Source organism: Watersipora subatra, chromosome 1 (genome assembly GCF_963576615.1).
Source record: "Watersipora subatra chromosome 1, tzWatSuba1.1, whole genome shotgun sequence".
Taxonomy (NCBI): Eukaryota; Metazoa; Bryozoa; class Gymnolaemata; order Cheilostomatida; family Watersiporidae; genus Watersipora; species Watersipora subatra.
In genome coordinates this window covers 5,177,831-5,193,880 of record NC_088708.1, presented here as the reverse complement: position 1 = coordinate 5,193,880, position 16,050 = coordinate 5,177,831, and the positions used below count along the sequence as shown (strand labels likewise).

Here is a 16,050-nt window from a genome sequence, read left to right as displayed (position 1 = left end):
ATGATGTCGAGATTTGACTGAATGAATCTACCAACGCTAGAAGTTCACTTTTATAGCAAGTTAGCAACTTCAAAGACAAATTATTCTGTTGTGCAAAACGTAACAACATGAGGATTGTTTCACACAACGTCTTTGATCTGAGTAGCATCACTGCTTTAAGTTTGAACATAAATAAAATTGAGGTTTAATTTTATTCAAAATGAGTGGAAATGCCAAAAATAATTGCTAACTTTGACTCTCTTTAAAACTTATCTAACATTGTTGTTTTAAGCTAAAATTAGTTTCATCAAGTTCTACTCATTCTAAGCTTTCTTTTGATGTATTTTATGTATAGGTTCTACTCAATGACAAGAGCTTAATGAGGGATTTAATCACCTTGAGTGCTGAGCGCTAGCAATGATCAAGTTTTATAAGGTGGTTCATTTATTTTTCACACCACTGTATATTTCATTATTCTCAATAAAGGTGGTTCAAAAATAAGTCTATAGACTTATTTATTGAGAGGAACAGAATAAGTCTATAGAGTTATTTATTGAGAAAAACAGAATGAGTCTATAGACTTATTTATTGAGAGAAACAGAATGAGTCTATAGACTTATGCTGTTCCTCTCAATAAATAAGTCGATCGAATTATTTATTGAGAGAAACAGAAGTCTATAAACTTATTCTGTTCCCCTCAATGGAAATTTTTGGTGAAAGGCTGAAGTTAAAGCACAACAGAAAACACTACATGTGTTATGGTTTAACCCTTTGCACGGAGAGTTATTACTGGTTGATTGACAACAGGCTTAATCTTTGCCTCACGGCATGCAGCTTGACCAACAGGAACTTGTCGCCGATGATAATGATAATACGGTGGATCGGCTCGTGTAAAAACAAGCAGCTACCAATGCTCGCTTATCTCATTTTTTTGACTAACTGAATAATTTGGAGAATTAGGAATGATATGGTCCACAGAGACAAACGGGAATGTTTGCACTTCACCTGGCAGTTATTTGTGTGTCTGACACTTTCCTCTCGAATTTCAAAATCTTTAGTGAAAGGCTTAATTTGGTTAAAGCACAACAGGAAATACTATGTGTGTTATAGTTTAACCCTTTGCATTAAAATGATGAAGTTAGATTAATGCAGGATGATTATATCCGTGGCTGGCCCAAAGTAGGAGTCAAACTTCAATCTCTCTCTTTAATTTGTTTTTAGAGTCACAGGATTACTAATTTAAACTAGTAGCGACAAAGATTTAAGTAGAACAAATGGTTATTGAGTATTTAAATTGAAGAAGATAGTGGAATTAGTCAGAAGAAAATACACAAAGCAAAGTGGAGACATTCCGCTGCAGCCGTACCGCAGTCAAAAATGATAAGAAGCATACCTTTTTTATCTCTGCCAAACTCAGTGACAGGAGACAGAGTCCGTCAATAAATTTGATAATGAATAAACAGGATTTGAGTTTAACTGATTCAGATTGTATAAAAAGTGTGTATACCGGTTTATTCTCATTTATACAAAAAGCGCATTTGAAACGCTAAACCTAGATTTCCCACAGTAGATATGCTGTTAGACAATGACCAGTGTACTTCAAGCAGATGATGTAGTTGCCAAGGGAGTTAACACTTAACAATTGTGGAAGTCCAGTTTGGAATAACATGACAGTGCAAGGCAGCCATTCTTGATTACAAGAACAACCTGTTCCAGTCATAGACACCAAGAACATCGGCAATACACACCGTTTGGGTGCACTATCTCCTATAGCCGAATTATGTGAAATTTACAGTTAAAACATGGTAGGCTAAAAATAATAAGAAACCTAAGAATTTAATCTGTAGCAAGGATTTAGACTCTGAGATCACACCACAGCATGTAGCGAAAAGTGTAACAAGTGTCTCAATACAAGGGGCAGACAACCTCACTTTATTTGTTATCACATAGTAAAAGTTTTCTAATACTCTTCAGTGCTAGTACTAAAGGCACCTCTTGCATGAACATGTTGTTAATAACAATTTATTTATTGTTGGTAGTGCATGAGTCTGATACTTCGGCCTAGGCTGCATTCAAAGAATCAGTAGATAAATCATGTCTCGTAATTATACAAAAAGTGAAAAAGCTGGTCATTATAACTTCATAGCTAAGCTGTATTATGTGCTGCAGTAATTATAAAACTAAAATGCAATCAATCAAGATAAACAGTTAAGAACAATGCACAACAAAGAATATTTAATAGCGTAGATGAAAAAAGTCAATAAAGAGCAGACAACTCTTTTCAAAGTTATCCATGTTGAATAGCTATAGCAAATCGAAGAGCCTGTAAAATCGCTTATGTTTAAGTTTCGCTGTTTCTTCTACCCAGTGTGTCAAGCATTTCAGTTTCATTATTCTCGCCCTAAAAAATTTAAATGCAAACATTCTATATTCTTAGTTACAACTTTTCAAGCAGAATCATTGGCATCACCTTTTTGGTTTTGAAAACCTTAGAACTACATACATTAACTGCCTGCAACAGAAAAAAAGGAAATTGATAAAAGCTATGATCCTATAGATATTAAATAATTCATCACTATACAATTCTCAAGAGAATTACTGCATCTGTTACAGGCACCATCCTGTCACAGGCAGTCGTGTTTATGTCAGCTTATATTATACATACGCTTAGAAGTAATTTTGTACACCACTGGCTGATACGGAGTGAGTTTCTTTTTTGGAGCTCCATCTCTTTGCTCTCCAACTGTAACGATCAAAACACGATGATGAAACCTTATTTGTCTATCTGTTGGATATTCAATTCACTGAAGTTGCTATAGCCTACAATAGATTGCTATAGAACATTGGCTCTTACCTAGCAAATCTTGCTGCCTTCCTTTTGGGCGTGAAGATTTAGAAACACCGGAATTGCTTGCACCATTTATATCTAATCCTGATGCAGAAGACACAGCAGCTACAATCGCCACGTCAGCTGCAACTTGCAGAGCAAGCCCAACCGATTTCTCACCATTTACATCCATTTCTAGCGATATAAGATTTTTGCTTGCCTTTTAATGCTTGCTGCAGGCAACTGTATTTGTACAAGTTATGAGCCTTTAATGATTTTGTCTTGTAATTGATCAGGTTAATTGAAAAACTGCCAACTAGTCAGATCTGCTACCAGTTAATCAAATGGTGGGAGTAATTCATATGAACACGTTAAACAAGACCTAGTCATAAATAGTGTTGATTCCCTGAAGATTAAACACTGGTACATGAAGGAAAGCACACTTTATGCAAAATAATTTCTAAACTTTTATAAGTGTTAGGTGACTCATGTTTTGTAGCTATGAAGAGTTGGTCATGCTGAAAAATAGTAAAATATAGAAATTTAGAGGCGATGTGCCAAATTACAAACAGAAAATAGATTACTTTCCTTTTCCAAGAATTTTAAATCAATGTGGTTAACATATTCTAACATAGCAGAATAGACTAGTACCAAAATCACAAATACAAAAATATATGAAGGCAGCATCGATATAGGAAGCAAGTACATATAATTGGGAAGTCATCACAGCCAATGAAAATAATTTCTTGTTTTGCTTCAAGTGATAGTTGTGCAAATACATGTATAAGAATAATATACACAGAGTTACAGCATGCAGTTCATGTTCGTAGAGTTAATGGAATTTGCTTTTCAGAAAGAGGAGTTATCAGCCCAGGGGTAACTGTAGATGAAGAGCACTTGCCTCCAACTTTCTCCTGATTAGTGTGTATGTCTGGAAACGGGTCAATGTACAAGCCTCCTGTGAAACAAATAATATAATAATAATAATATAATAACATAATAAAGAGTAAGAAGGGGTTGAAAGTTTGCTGTAGAATTGTGAAGAAATTTTGCGCAGTTCTGGTTCAATTACTGCCAAACTGTTTTATAAACAAATTAGGTGAATGCCTGGCGTAGCAAGGGTAATAAAAGACTTTTGCACAAAAACTTTATCCTTCAACTTTTTAATGAAGGTGTTTGTTTGGGCGCTATAAGTTTAATTAAGTTTATACCATACATATATATATATATATATATATATACATATATATATAATATATATATATGGTGTAATATAGGTGTAATGAGTATGTACACAGTTAATCTATTGTAGGTCTATCTACAAGTAGGCTGTGTAGCTTAGTGGATGGAACGTCTGCTTGCAGACCAGTAGGTCCTGAGTACAATTTCAATGCGAAGAGGTTTTTCATTCCTTTAACCTTGTTGCTATAGCTGTACACACGAACAACAGACAAACACTGTAATTTATATAGATAGATGATAATGGTGCAGCCAATCACTTAGTCATTGTGTACCTTGAGTCAAACTGTGTGGCTCAGCACACCATTTGCATATGGCCAAAAACCGCGTGGGGCATCTTTAGTAAGCTTAATCAAGACCCTCAGATTGCTGAGTAATAAATCAGTAAGCATATTGCTTCTGTACTTGAAAAAAGAGAACTAACTATCTGCTGACTAGGTAGAGCCCAAGAAAACATGTTTACAACCCACGTTGAGTTTCATTAAGTTTTTACAGCAGTTTCTTTTTATGCAATTACTAGCTGGTTAAGATGCATTGCAACTACTGGGCTTCACAAATGATCGAATTATGGACTTCAGATTATTGTCTGCTGAGCAATAGTACTAGTGACCGCGACTATTCTATTTCTAACAATAATACATGTAATAATAATAATCTCGTGGTCCATGGTAATAACTTTTCTGACTCGGAGCTCAAGCTGCTACTCATGATAGTAGGGCAACAGGCAAAAAAGAGTCAAAGCTCAATCTGCAACACATTTTACACTTGGTTTTATGGCATCAGCTGACATAAAATTTTACGCTAAATAGTTTGCTATCAACACATTTCTCATAGAGCTTGTAGTCCACAAGTTAAGACAACTTATGTGCCCAATTTGAAATATTAGGTTTTACCAAATATTTAACTATGTCTTTCAGCAAAAAAATTAGTTGGGTAGCGAAAGAGTTGCGATAATCCAAATTTATAAAAAAGAGGAGACATCTTCTATTCAATGCCAAGTGTGAAATATTTTTTGGGGTGGAATGTTTCAGTGAGTTAGCTTAAAAAGTAACCAAGTCAAACTTACGTCATCTTTAATACAAAGTAATGAGCCTCGGTAGACAATAAGAGACACCGATAGAATTGATTGTATGAATTACTGTAAATTGTTTTAAAGTTGCTTCTTGTTATCCTTGACACGTGTCCAAATTGATGTTCCACCTTTTATTCATACCAAGTCGTCAAAATTTAGTTGCTAATTAGAAGCCAACAAAAAATGACATATTCATATGTCTTTGGCAGCTATACATAACCAAGGCGTTGTCCCTGCAATTTAGTTTATCATCCGTGTTGCTGATGGTAACACGATAACTTTGACCCGTGGTAGAACTGATAATAAATCTTTAAAATTCTTTTAAGCGCATCACTGGCATGTTAATTACATCAATGGGCTCCGTTCAAATAATATTGGAGACTGTCAGTTGAAGCATCATCTCACCACCTGCCTTATAGACCAGGACAGGTGGGGATGTTTGTTGTTTCCCTAGCAATGATGTCAAGAAGCAGAACCCAGCCAAATCTTTTTATTGATTTTAGTACTTTTTGTTTCTGCCTAAATAATTCTTGACCAAGATATTGGAGTTTTCTTATCCTTATCTCCTAGTGTAATAACCCTGCTTAAATTTTCAGTGTACTGAAACTTCATATAAACTAACTATAAACTGAAACTTTTTTATAAACTAATGAGCCTTGGCACACCGTGACAGACAGTATTAGCCAATGTTTTTTTGTTAGACTGAGAACTATAAATGGCAGTCTCTCAAGGTAAATTACGTACAAACTAAACTCTGAATTGTATTAGACAACTATCAGCGACCATCTTTGCATTCAATGTTGCCATCAGCATTCTTTCAAGTGTATTGCTGGCATGTTAATTACATCAATGGGCTCTTTGATTTCTGCCTGAGCAACTACTTCTTGACCAACAACCTGATAAAGTTGTCATACTCTTCTTTTTGTCGGCGTAATAACCATTCTGACATCTCTGTGTACTAAAACTTGGCTATGAAATCGACCCTTTTTGAGTTTATCTTTTAATCCACTACCTTCAACTATTGTAATGTGGAAAATCAAATTAAAGCATTTAAATGACAAATGCTATGTTACATAAATCTACTCTATTATTGTTTTTGTTATATCTTGCTATCTATCCATATGCCCATTAATACCAACCTTGAAATAGTTGTGATCCCAAATCATTGCTCAGGTTGATGAAGACTTGTGGTTTGTTGAGCAGTTTTTCCTCGGAGTATTTTACCTTGGTTTGTGCATCAAAGATTGTTTCGGGTTGGAAGACAACGCGTCGCTCCTTCGTGTGAGCATCAGCGTCACTGAATGCTGACACTGGAACATTTTTATGAGTAGCTAGATAAGCGGGAGCTGCGTTACGATGAGGCAATTTTGTAATGGGATTTCTAGGATAGCAGTCTTGCAAGTCTGGTTGATAGTGGCCCAGCAGCTTACATTGAGGCGAAAAGTTCCAATCATCTTTGACACGAAACTTATTGGCATTGATTGCCAATCGCTTTTCTCGAACTGTGAGAAGCTTATTCTCCTTTGGCGGTGTGGTCTTTTCGTATATAGCATAATAATCAGTGCTGTCAGGAAAGGAATCCATTGTGCGGTCTCTGGTTATCGGGGTCAAGGACTTCGATGCACCAGTTAAAATGTTTGATCTTTCAGGCATGCGGGCATCTGATATAGAGTTAGGTACATGAAGACCGCTCATCTGTGTGTTTTCTTTAGTACCCAAACCAACTTTAACTTTCTTACCTGATTTAATTCTTCCTAAAATCAAGAAACATCGTTAGCGAATGTGAAAACTGATGGCGGGAGAAACCAATTGTTTAGAAATCAAAAACCAGGTTGAGACAAGCCATTGGTCTCTTATAAATATGCAAAAACACTTGCTTTGGTAATCAGAGTTAAAACCATGCTACATACACATGTATTCTTATCAACAGTTGGCATGCATACAAAATGTATTCCCACTGGGAATATAAACCATGCTACAGCATAGCATACACATGTATTCTTATCAACAGGTGACATGCATATTCCCATTGGGAATATAAACCATGCTACATACACATGTATTCTTATCAACAGCTGGCATTCATATTCTCATTGGGAATTACATGTACACTACCACTATGAGTTGTCATGTACACTACCCCTGAGAGTTGATAAGTACACTATCCCTATGAGTTGTCATGTACATTCTCACTGAGAGTTGTCATGTACACTACCCCTGAGAATTGACATGTACACTATCCCTATGAGTTGTCATGTACATTCTCACTGAGAATTGACATGTACATTCTCATTGAGAGCTGACATGTACACTACCCCTATGAGTTGGCATGTACACTACCCCTGAGAGTTGATATGTACACTATCCCTATGAGTTGTCATGTACATTCTCACTGAGAGTTGTCATGTACACTACCCCTGAGAATTGACATGTACACTATCCCTATGAGTTGTCATGTACATTCTCACTGAGAATTGTCATGTACATTCTCACTGAGAGTTGACATGTACACTATCCCTATGAGTTGTCATGTACATTCCCACTGAGAGTTGTCATGTACATTCTCACTGAGAGTTGTCATGTACATTCTCACTGAGAGTTGTCATGTACATTCTCACTGAGAGTTGACATGTACATTCTCACTGAGAGTTGACATGTACACTACCCCTGAAAGTTGTCATGTACATTCTCACTGAGGGTTGTCATGTATATTCTCACTGAGAGTTGTCATGTACGTACATTCTCACTGAAAGTTGACATGTACACTGCCCCTGAGAGTTGACATGTACATTCCCCCTGAGAGTTGACATATACATTTCAATTGCTTCTAACAGATAGATGCACCAAAATAGGGCTAAAGTATTGTTGTAATGCTTCCAACAACCTTCTTTGTCAGCAGCAAGGCCTCTGCTATTCAGCCAGTCTTTATAAGCATCGGCACCACAGAACTGTTTTCCGGCCCTTTCATCTTCTAGAATTGATAGATTCTCCAACTCGTCAATCATTTTTTTTTTTTTTAGTTTCGAAAGTTCCTTGGCAACTTCATCTTTTTCCTGGTGCCATTGCTCAGTCGCTAGGATTCTGTAACAATTTTATAAAGAACTAATCTAATGGTTATTGAGGTAATAAAAAGATAACATCTTTTTGTCTACTTTGAAATAAACGAAACAAGTATTTAAAATTTTTTTTTATAATGACATGTAAGTACCTGGCACATTGTCGATGACCCCAGAGTTTTGCCAAATCAAGGGGAGTATGACCTCGATAATCCTTAACATAGATTTTTGCTGACCTCTCTATCAAAGCCTTCAAACATTGTATGTGTCCTTCGGAAGCTGCTTGATGCATAGGAGTTATTCCATCGTCATTAATGCTGCCAAAAAAAATGTTTATGCTGAGCGAAGGTGTAGATATTTAGAATACATTATTATTGGGATTAGACAAACTATTGTTTAGTAGACTAGACTATTATTTGTAGATTATAGTAACTTCAAATGCATGCTTAACTTACACGGAAAAGTCGGCTCCTTTACGAAGGAGATATTGCAGTACAGCAAATGACATTTTGCCAGTCTGGTTGCTGATAGCCAAATGTATTGGTCTCCATCCTGTAGAGCTGGCGAGATTTACATCATGGTTGAATTTTTCAATAAGTAACTTGACACAAGCGAGTCTACCATGAAGTGAAGCCAGATGGAGAGCCGCTAAACCCTGTAGAAAAAAGTAAGAGTTTCAGATTATAAAAAAGTGTTCCAAAGCTTGAGACTGGTCTGACAGCAATAAGTGTCTACAGAAGAGTGCCTACATTTTTATCGAAGTTAATTTGCTTCGAGTGCCTCACACTCTGTCTCAGCCATTCCTCATCTCCAATTGAAGCTGCCATGAACTCATCTTCACTGTTCCGGTCCTTAAATGTTGTGCCATTTCTGGCTTTCAATCCGTTCTTAGTTTTGCTACTGCTACTTGTGCTCATGGCACCTGATCTTCAAACCTAAAAATAAACCAATTGTCAACAAAATGCGACTACTTTGCAATAACATTAGAAAATTGGGAAATTTTTTCCAAGCTTTTAGCAACAATCTGATGACAATATATGAGAGCTGTTTTTTATGAATAGCACAGATAACATTGTCCATTATCTTATTTAAAACCATTAAAAGGTTTGTTATGAAAAAGAAACAGTCTGCACCATGCAGAAAAGTGAGACTGCTGGAAGGTAACAAATTAACTATGAATTCTGCAAAACATTGAAGATGAGAAACACAAACTAAAAATTACAGGCAGACATCTTTTATATCGAAATTGCAAAAACCCAAAAGCAAAATTTAAAAAACTTATGGATCTCAACACAATAGCTTACGTAAAACCTATACAATCTACACAAAGTCACTATATTTTAATGGCTCAATCTATAGGGGAGATCCTTCAAATCTCAGTAACTTAAAGTAGGGTCGTTTAGGCATCTAAAACTTTATTAAATGCAAATACAGGATAATTATTTTTATTTGTGAAAGTTTACTCTTAAAAATCTTAAAACCACAGGCATATTTTATAAGTCATTGAAATCATTAACACAATTGATAACAACTATAGAATTAACGAGTTAATTTAATAAAAATTGGCAATTGTAGCTCTAACAGCATTGTTTTTATTGCATTACTAGCTGTACCACCCAGCGTTGCCCGGGTAATAAAAAAGTCTTTGGACAGAAAATTGATTTGTATTTAACATATAACAACATTTCCCATTCTTACTTTCAAACTACATATCATGAGAAAGGTGTTTTGTGTAGTTGAAATAAGTTAAGGAAAAAAATAAAAACAACTGGAAAGGTTTTAAAACTTTGGCAAACAACTGTACCTTTCAAGCTAGTAGCCTGTTGTCCAGCTCCGCTGTTCTAATAATAGCTATAGCCAGGATGCTTACCAACAGACCAACATATATACATACATACATACTTTGAGCAATATATATATATATATATATATATATATATATATATATATATATATATATATATATATATATATATATATATATATATAGATATATATATAGTAAGTTTTATGATTTTAATAAATTTTACAAAAGTACTATTTAAGGACAAAAAACAAGTTAATAATAAAGTGCTTGAGTGATTAATCAATTCCTATAAAACTAATTAGACTGTAGTAATTACTTAATCATCATATGTATAAAACTATGTGAATACCGATGCACGTATTAACATTTTAACAACGATTAAAAACTTTATAAATTGATCCATTCAAAACGTTCGTGTGCAACGACGATTCTTGCCATTGATAGCGAGTTAGATTCACAAACCTGGTGCATGACAAAACTTTCTAACTTGGTAAGAACTAGAACAATATTTAACGTTGCTATGCGTTGACAGGAAATGCCTCGACGAAAAGCTCGAGACTCACATTAACACCCGACACGTCGAAAAAATTAGTCGTCGTTATACAGACTACCACTGTGAATCTAATCGCATCAAATGTATTGGCCGCAGAATGCTACGAGAAAAAGGCGTAATCAAATGCAACAACTCCATTTACTTACATTTTCTCAAATCAACACTTCCGGTTGTTCCATTATATTTTCATTGGTCTCACCTCTTGCTCGTTGAATTGTGTATACAATTGGTTACTCATCGATTCGTTCAATCGATATTAATTTTTATCATAAAGTCAGTTTCAGATTGTCAATATCAGCAATTAGTAAAGCTTAACCATTTTTATTCGTCGAAAATATCCAATAGACTCCATTGTTTACAATAACGCGCGGTCTACTCCAATGTTCTTTTCTGCACTGTGAGATTTCATTTATTTTGCATGTAGCATGGGAAATATTTGACAGTTTCCCACTCTATAGTTAAAAGACTAACTTTTACGTCATTTCTGAGATTAGAGCATTAAACCAAGATTTTGTAATAAATTAACACGTCCCCAGACCTGCCAACCCAAGAGTGGGGCAATGCGTGAGATTTGGTTTTGGGGCAATTGATGTATCAATGATAGTATATAAAATTGTGGAAATTGGCGCAAAAATCTCACGCATTTCCATTTTTTCTTTGGGGTGATTGCGTGAGTCTCACGCCCAATGCGTGAGAGTTGGCAGGTATGCACGTCCCTGACGGTTTGCAAATATGCAGCTTGGGCTTATAACTACATATACATTAGTTGGTTTATTGCTTTCAAATCTGTCAGTGTGCACATTCTTTGAACATTTACCTGGATCCGAAATTACTTACCGCAGACCTGTATTTAAATGACATCTTTATTTTACAAACCAAATTTAAACAAGCTTATAATTATCTAGCAAATGACTTAAAAACACTGAATTCCATCACACAACCATTTTTTATACATTTGCACGGATGGCTGCTTAGATATACAAAAATGCTAGCTATTATACATGCGAACAAGGCTTTAGATTGTTGCATCGGTTATGGTGTTAAAAAGACCAAAGGGCATCTTTCACCAGATCATTGAAAAAATCACACGTAAATACATGTACTCATCTATTAAAACCAATATTTTTTGTAGTGATTTTAGTTAATTTTGATTTGGGCAAATGTGAAAGTAATTTGAAAACCAGCTTGAAAACGAATACCAGGACTTGAGATTTAACTCAAATCATGGAGGAATATGTTTCCATATGGCGCCTTACAATGCCTCGCGTTGCGCGTCCACAACTCGAGTTGTACAACTCGAGTTGCACAACTCGAGTTGTGAACACGCATCGCGACTTTTCAAAAGTAAGGTGCAATACACTGGTATTACGGTAGCATAACCGGAGATCTGGTTATATTAACAATGGTAAATCAATAGGCACCCGTTAGCTGCTAGAAATTAAACTATGTATGTACTGTAAAACTAGAGCTAATAGCGAATTATACTGCGCCGAGTTTGCAACTCGAGTTGTACAACTGGAGTTGCACAACTCGAGTTGTACAACTCGAGTTGCACAACTCGAGTTGTACAACTGGAGTTATATTTACCAACTCGAGTTTGTAAAAATAACTCGAGTTACACAACTCGAGTTCATCAAAAATCCAGGCCGAGTTCTTTTAACAGCAACTCGAGTTCAACAACTCGGCTTGAGAACATCTCATAATTTCATTTTTTCTAGCTATATTTTCTATATATGGAATTTATTTTGGTGCATCATTAAACGCCGTTGAAATAATTTCTATGTTCATTTTCGGTGTTCATTCAGTTTTTTGTCAGGTTCTAGAAAGATAACTCTTTTTTCATTTGAAAAAGAAGTGGCTTACCTCCCCAGACCTGCCAACCCAAGAGTGGGGCAATGCGTGAGATTTGGTTTTGGAGCAATTGATGTATCAATGATAGTAGGGTCAAGTGGGGTAAGTACACCATCAAAAAAGGGTAATTCAATTTCGCAGTCTTACTGCTTTGCTTTAACTAAATATTTTAGTCTAATATTTGTCGTTGTGAAACTCCAGAATGTTCTGAGCAAGAATATCAGCACTAAAAGACTGTTAATTAAATATCATTGCTTTATATGAAGCGCTAAAAATGTGTGTCTAGGTGGTGCATTTACCCCATATACAGGGGTAAGCGCACCACCTAGCCTTCTTTGCCATTGTTATGCATTGGTTGATAAACAGAGGCAAATGCACCAAATTGCTGATATTGAAATTATATAAAATTCGATAGAGATGAAAAAAGTTTTTTTGAGCTCGTACCGCACCACTGAAATGTTGATCGTATTGAACATTAAAATTTTAAAAATTAGCAATTCTACACCATTGCCATGCAAGTGACCAGCTTTACTCAAGTGAACCACAAATTTGACATAGACTAACTCAAAAGTATAACAAAAAAGACTATAGAGATTGGAGAACTTAAAATGAGATTGAACTGTCTCTTTTGATGGAGAACTACATGTTTGCTGGGTGGTGCACTTGCCCTGCCCTTGTTATATATTAAGGTGCACATAGGTTAATGTTAATGTGTACTACATAGGTGCACTTGCCCCTGTCTCTAAAATTATCAGGGGCAAGTGCACCACCCCAGTTAAAATAATACAAAATTATTTGTTTGGATTAAAACAAGAAAAAAAGTATTCTATGGACAGACACCAGTTGCACTCAATAGTTAGCCAAAACAAATATCCACTAAAATGAAAGTTATAAAATTATCAGTGAACAGCTCTAAATTTAAAGCCAACTACTTAAATAGCGCATTTACGTTTTTGTTGCTCACTTCACAAAAACTTTGAAATCCAGAATGCAGGGACTATAGCTTCCTGTGGAGGATCATGGGTAATAGTCCTGCAACTCATAGACAGCTATGCAGGGATTGGCTGATAAAATATCATCAGCTGGTGCACTTGCCCCATTGGTGCACTTACCCCACTTGACTATATATATAAAATTGTGGAAATTGGGGCAAAAATCTCACGCATTTTCATTTTTTCTTTGGGGTGATTGCGTGAGTCTCACGCCCAATGCGTGAGAGTTGGCAGGTATGTACCTCCCTCATAGATTGTTTTTAGTTTGCGTTTTACATTCTACAATTGTTTTTGTCTCGTTATATTTATAAAAATAAATATGCGCAAATATCGCCAATAAATACATGTATATAATTTAAATGTGTATATATTTAAACTATTATTATTAAATTTCTGTAAATGTTCTGTAAATGAGACACCCCAATTACTCACTGCTTTTTTACAAACCTGTGTTAGTTTTGCGTATAACACAACTCGAGTTAATCATAAACCCAGGCCGAGTTGTACAATTCGACAACTCGAGTTGGACAACACGGCAACTCGAGTTGTGAACGCGCAACGCGAGGCACTGTAAGGCGCCATATTTCCATGTACTTGTGCTAATGATTAAATTATGATATTTAACATAAGTAAAAGTTAGCCCAGCTATATAGCACTTCTAAGGTAAAATTAGTGATTACTGTATTAAGTTTGAGTAGCAATCTTAGGGCAATAAGGCCCAGTGTAGTGAGAAATACCATATTTTGTCAAAGCTATTTTTCTGGAAGCAGACACCTGGCTGAAAAATCTGAATTGCAAAATTAAAAACATAAGCCAAATTGAAGGGAAGTTGCACCTTTGTATATAACTGCTAACTTTCTTTAACCTTCACTAATTTTAGTATTTGTATGCTTGTACTGAATGGAACCCCAAAATCACTCTCCAACAACGTTCAACATCACAATGCTGAGAGCATAGTTACTAAATGTTAGACAATAGGCTTTCATTGGATGGAGTATTTTCATGTTATATGTTTAGCTGTTAAACCACTCATTGAGCAAGCAGTGAACTTGCGTAATTTTCGGGTAGTATTGTTTATTAGCATTAGCAATAAAAACCAGTAGTGTAGTTGCAAATGTTTGATTACTCATTTTACAGCAGATCTGGAAGTGAATTATGTTTAATCAAGCTAAGAAGTGAGGAGTTAATTTAAGCTGCCTTATTTGATCACAAACCTTTTGCCCCAGCATTTACCAGTTTAAAATAAAACATTATTTGAAAAGCAGAGTTAAAAAAACCTAATCAAATTATGCAATGATTATCATGGGGGTGATAGAAAAAAAGTGCCCAGAACACAAGATTTTACTCGTATTTGCTGCTTCGCGTGATCTTACCTCCAGTTTTCTTCAGCCATATGGCCATCATCGCAAAATTTGTTTATTTGATAGGTATGGCAATCAGCGATGCTTGATTTAAAAAATTTAATTGAATTTGATTATAAAAATTTTTTGGTTGAAGACGACAAATAAGGCCACTTTTTATCAATTCATTGGAAATCTAATCATACTTACCATGTACTCATTATCGTCTTAAAAGTTGTCATTTTAGATCACTGTAGCAGCTTTAGTGACATCTAGTGGCATATCAAGCATACACAATGGTTTTTACACTACAATGACATTACCATACCAAAACCTTTTGTTGTCAGGCTGGCACATCCAGTTTATTTTCTCATCTTAAGAGTATTTCATAAGCATGAACTTATTGGTCAGCTATTACCTAAAAATGTATATGGTTCACTACACAACTTCTCAAGATAAAATAAAAAGCGAAAGTTTAGAACTTGGTTAAAATCAGCAAGGGAAACTAAGCTAGGCAAGTACCAAGATATTATTACAGCATCAAGCTGTGCTCATACCAATTGTTTTTGTTGTAATGTTACTAAAACATAATCAGCAATACATAATAATTATCCAAGCACGATTATTCTATTTACTGAAACAAATTTACGCATAAAAAACTATAGTTTAGCTCCTACAGCACTGAACTATTGTAAAATTTTAGTTTTAGTTACATAGCTTCAATTTTTATACGCACAATGTCCAAACTCACATCTTAGATTTACTCGTATCTAGTCCATGTTTGATGACAATTTATTGGTTATCGTATTGGTCAAAAATTAAAAACTGATTAGTGGTATACATAATTAATTTTAATTATATATAATTAATTTTAATTAAATATAATTAATTAATACTTCAGACTTTTAACTCATTACAAATCTTACCTTATAGGGAAGCATCAAGTTCTTTAATTACCGAACAATGCTGAGTTTTAATAATTGCTTCCTTCCTTCAGCACTTACTAATGATGCAGAATCAATATAATTTCCTGCACTATTTACTAATTAACTATATGCTGTCAGCATTTAAGTATCACAACAATCACTGCAATGACTCACCATGATTTGTCACCCATTAAGCTGTGTTTGTTGTCGCTCTGAATGAGGTCTTTGCGAAGTCTAGCGCGTTTTATTCTACTTTAGCTGATACGTCTGGCTGGGCATATGGAAAGCATTGGGCCTGATTGCAAGGATCTCAAGGTCAAGTATGACGAATGTTTTAACAAATGGTTTGGAGATTACCTACAGGGGAAAAAAAGTGACGCATGCCACTCACTGCTTCAAGAGTATAAA

The 16,050-nt window shown here is 35.2% G+C and overlaps 1 protein-coding gene across 1 annotated transcript; it reads right to left on the bottom strand.

The window, feature by feature from the left end:
* Positions 1-3,290: 3,290 nt before the first annotated feature.
* On the bottom strand, positions 3,291-15,872 carry LOC137385959 (protein phosphatase 1 regulatory subunit 12B-like). The gene is made up of 7 exons (XM_068072590.1): positions 15,817-15,872; positions 8,923-9,108; positions 8,629-8,828; positions 8,326-8,490; positions 8,002-8,198; positions 6,257-6,871; positions 3,291-3,764 (listed from the first exon to the last, which is right to left on the bottom strand). The coding sequence occupies exons 2-7, from the start codon at positions 9,088-9,090 to the stop codon at positions 3,625-3,627; spliced, it is 1,485 nt and encodes a 494-aa protein (XP_067928691.1). The 5' UTR covers positions 9,091-9,108; positions 15,817-15,872; the 3' UTR covers positions 3,291-3,624.
* Between the last annotated feature and the right edge of the window lie 178 nt (positions 15,873-16,050).

What these genes read in the sequence shown, in the direction of transcription:
- LOC137385959 (XM_068072590.1), bottom strand. Translation starts at nt 9,090, where the DNA reads ATGAGCACAAGTAGCAGTAGCAAAACTAAGAACGGATTGAAAGCCAGA. An exon ending in AAAGGAGCCGACTTTTCCGT is followed by an intron (nt 8,491 to 8,628) that starts GTAAGTTAAGCA and finishes TTTTTTTGGCAG; the next exon opens with CATTAATGACGATGGAATAA. An exon ending in GGTCATCGACAATGTGCCAG is followed by an intron (nt 8,199 to 8,325) that starts GTACTTACATGT and finishes AAATTGTTACAG; the next exon opens with AATCCTAGCGACTGAGCAAT.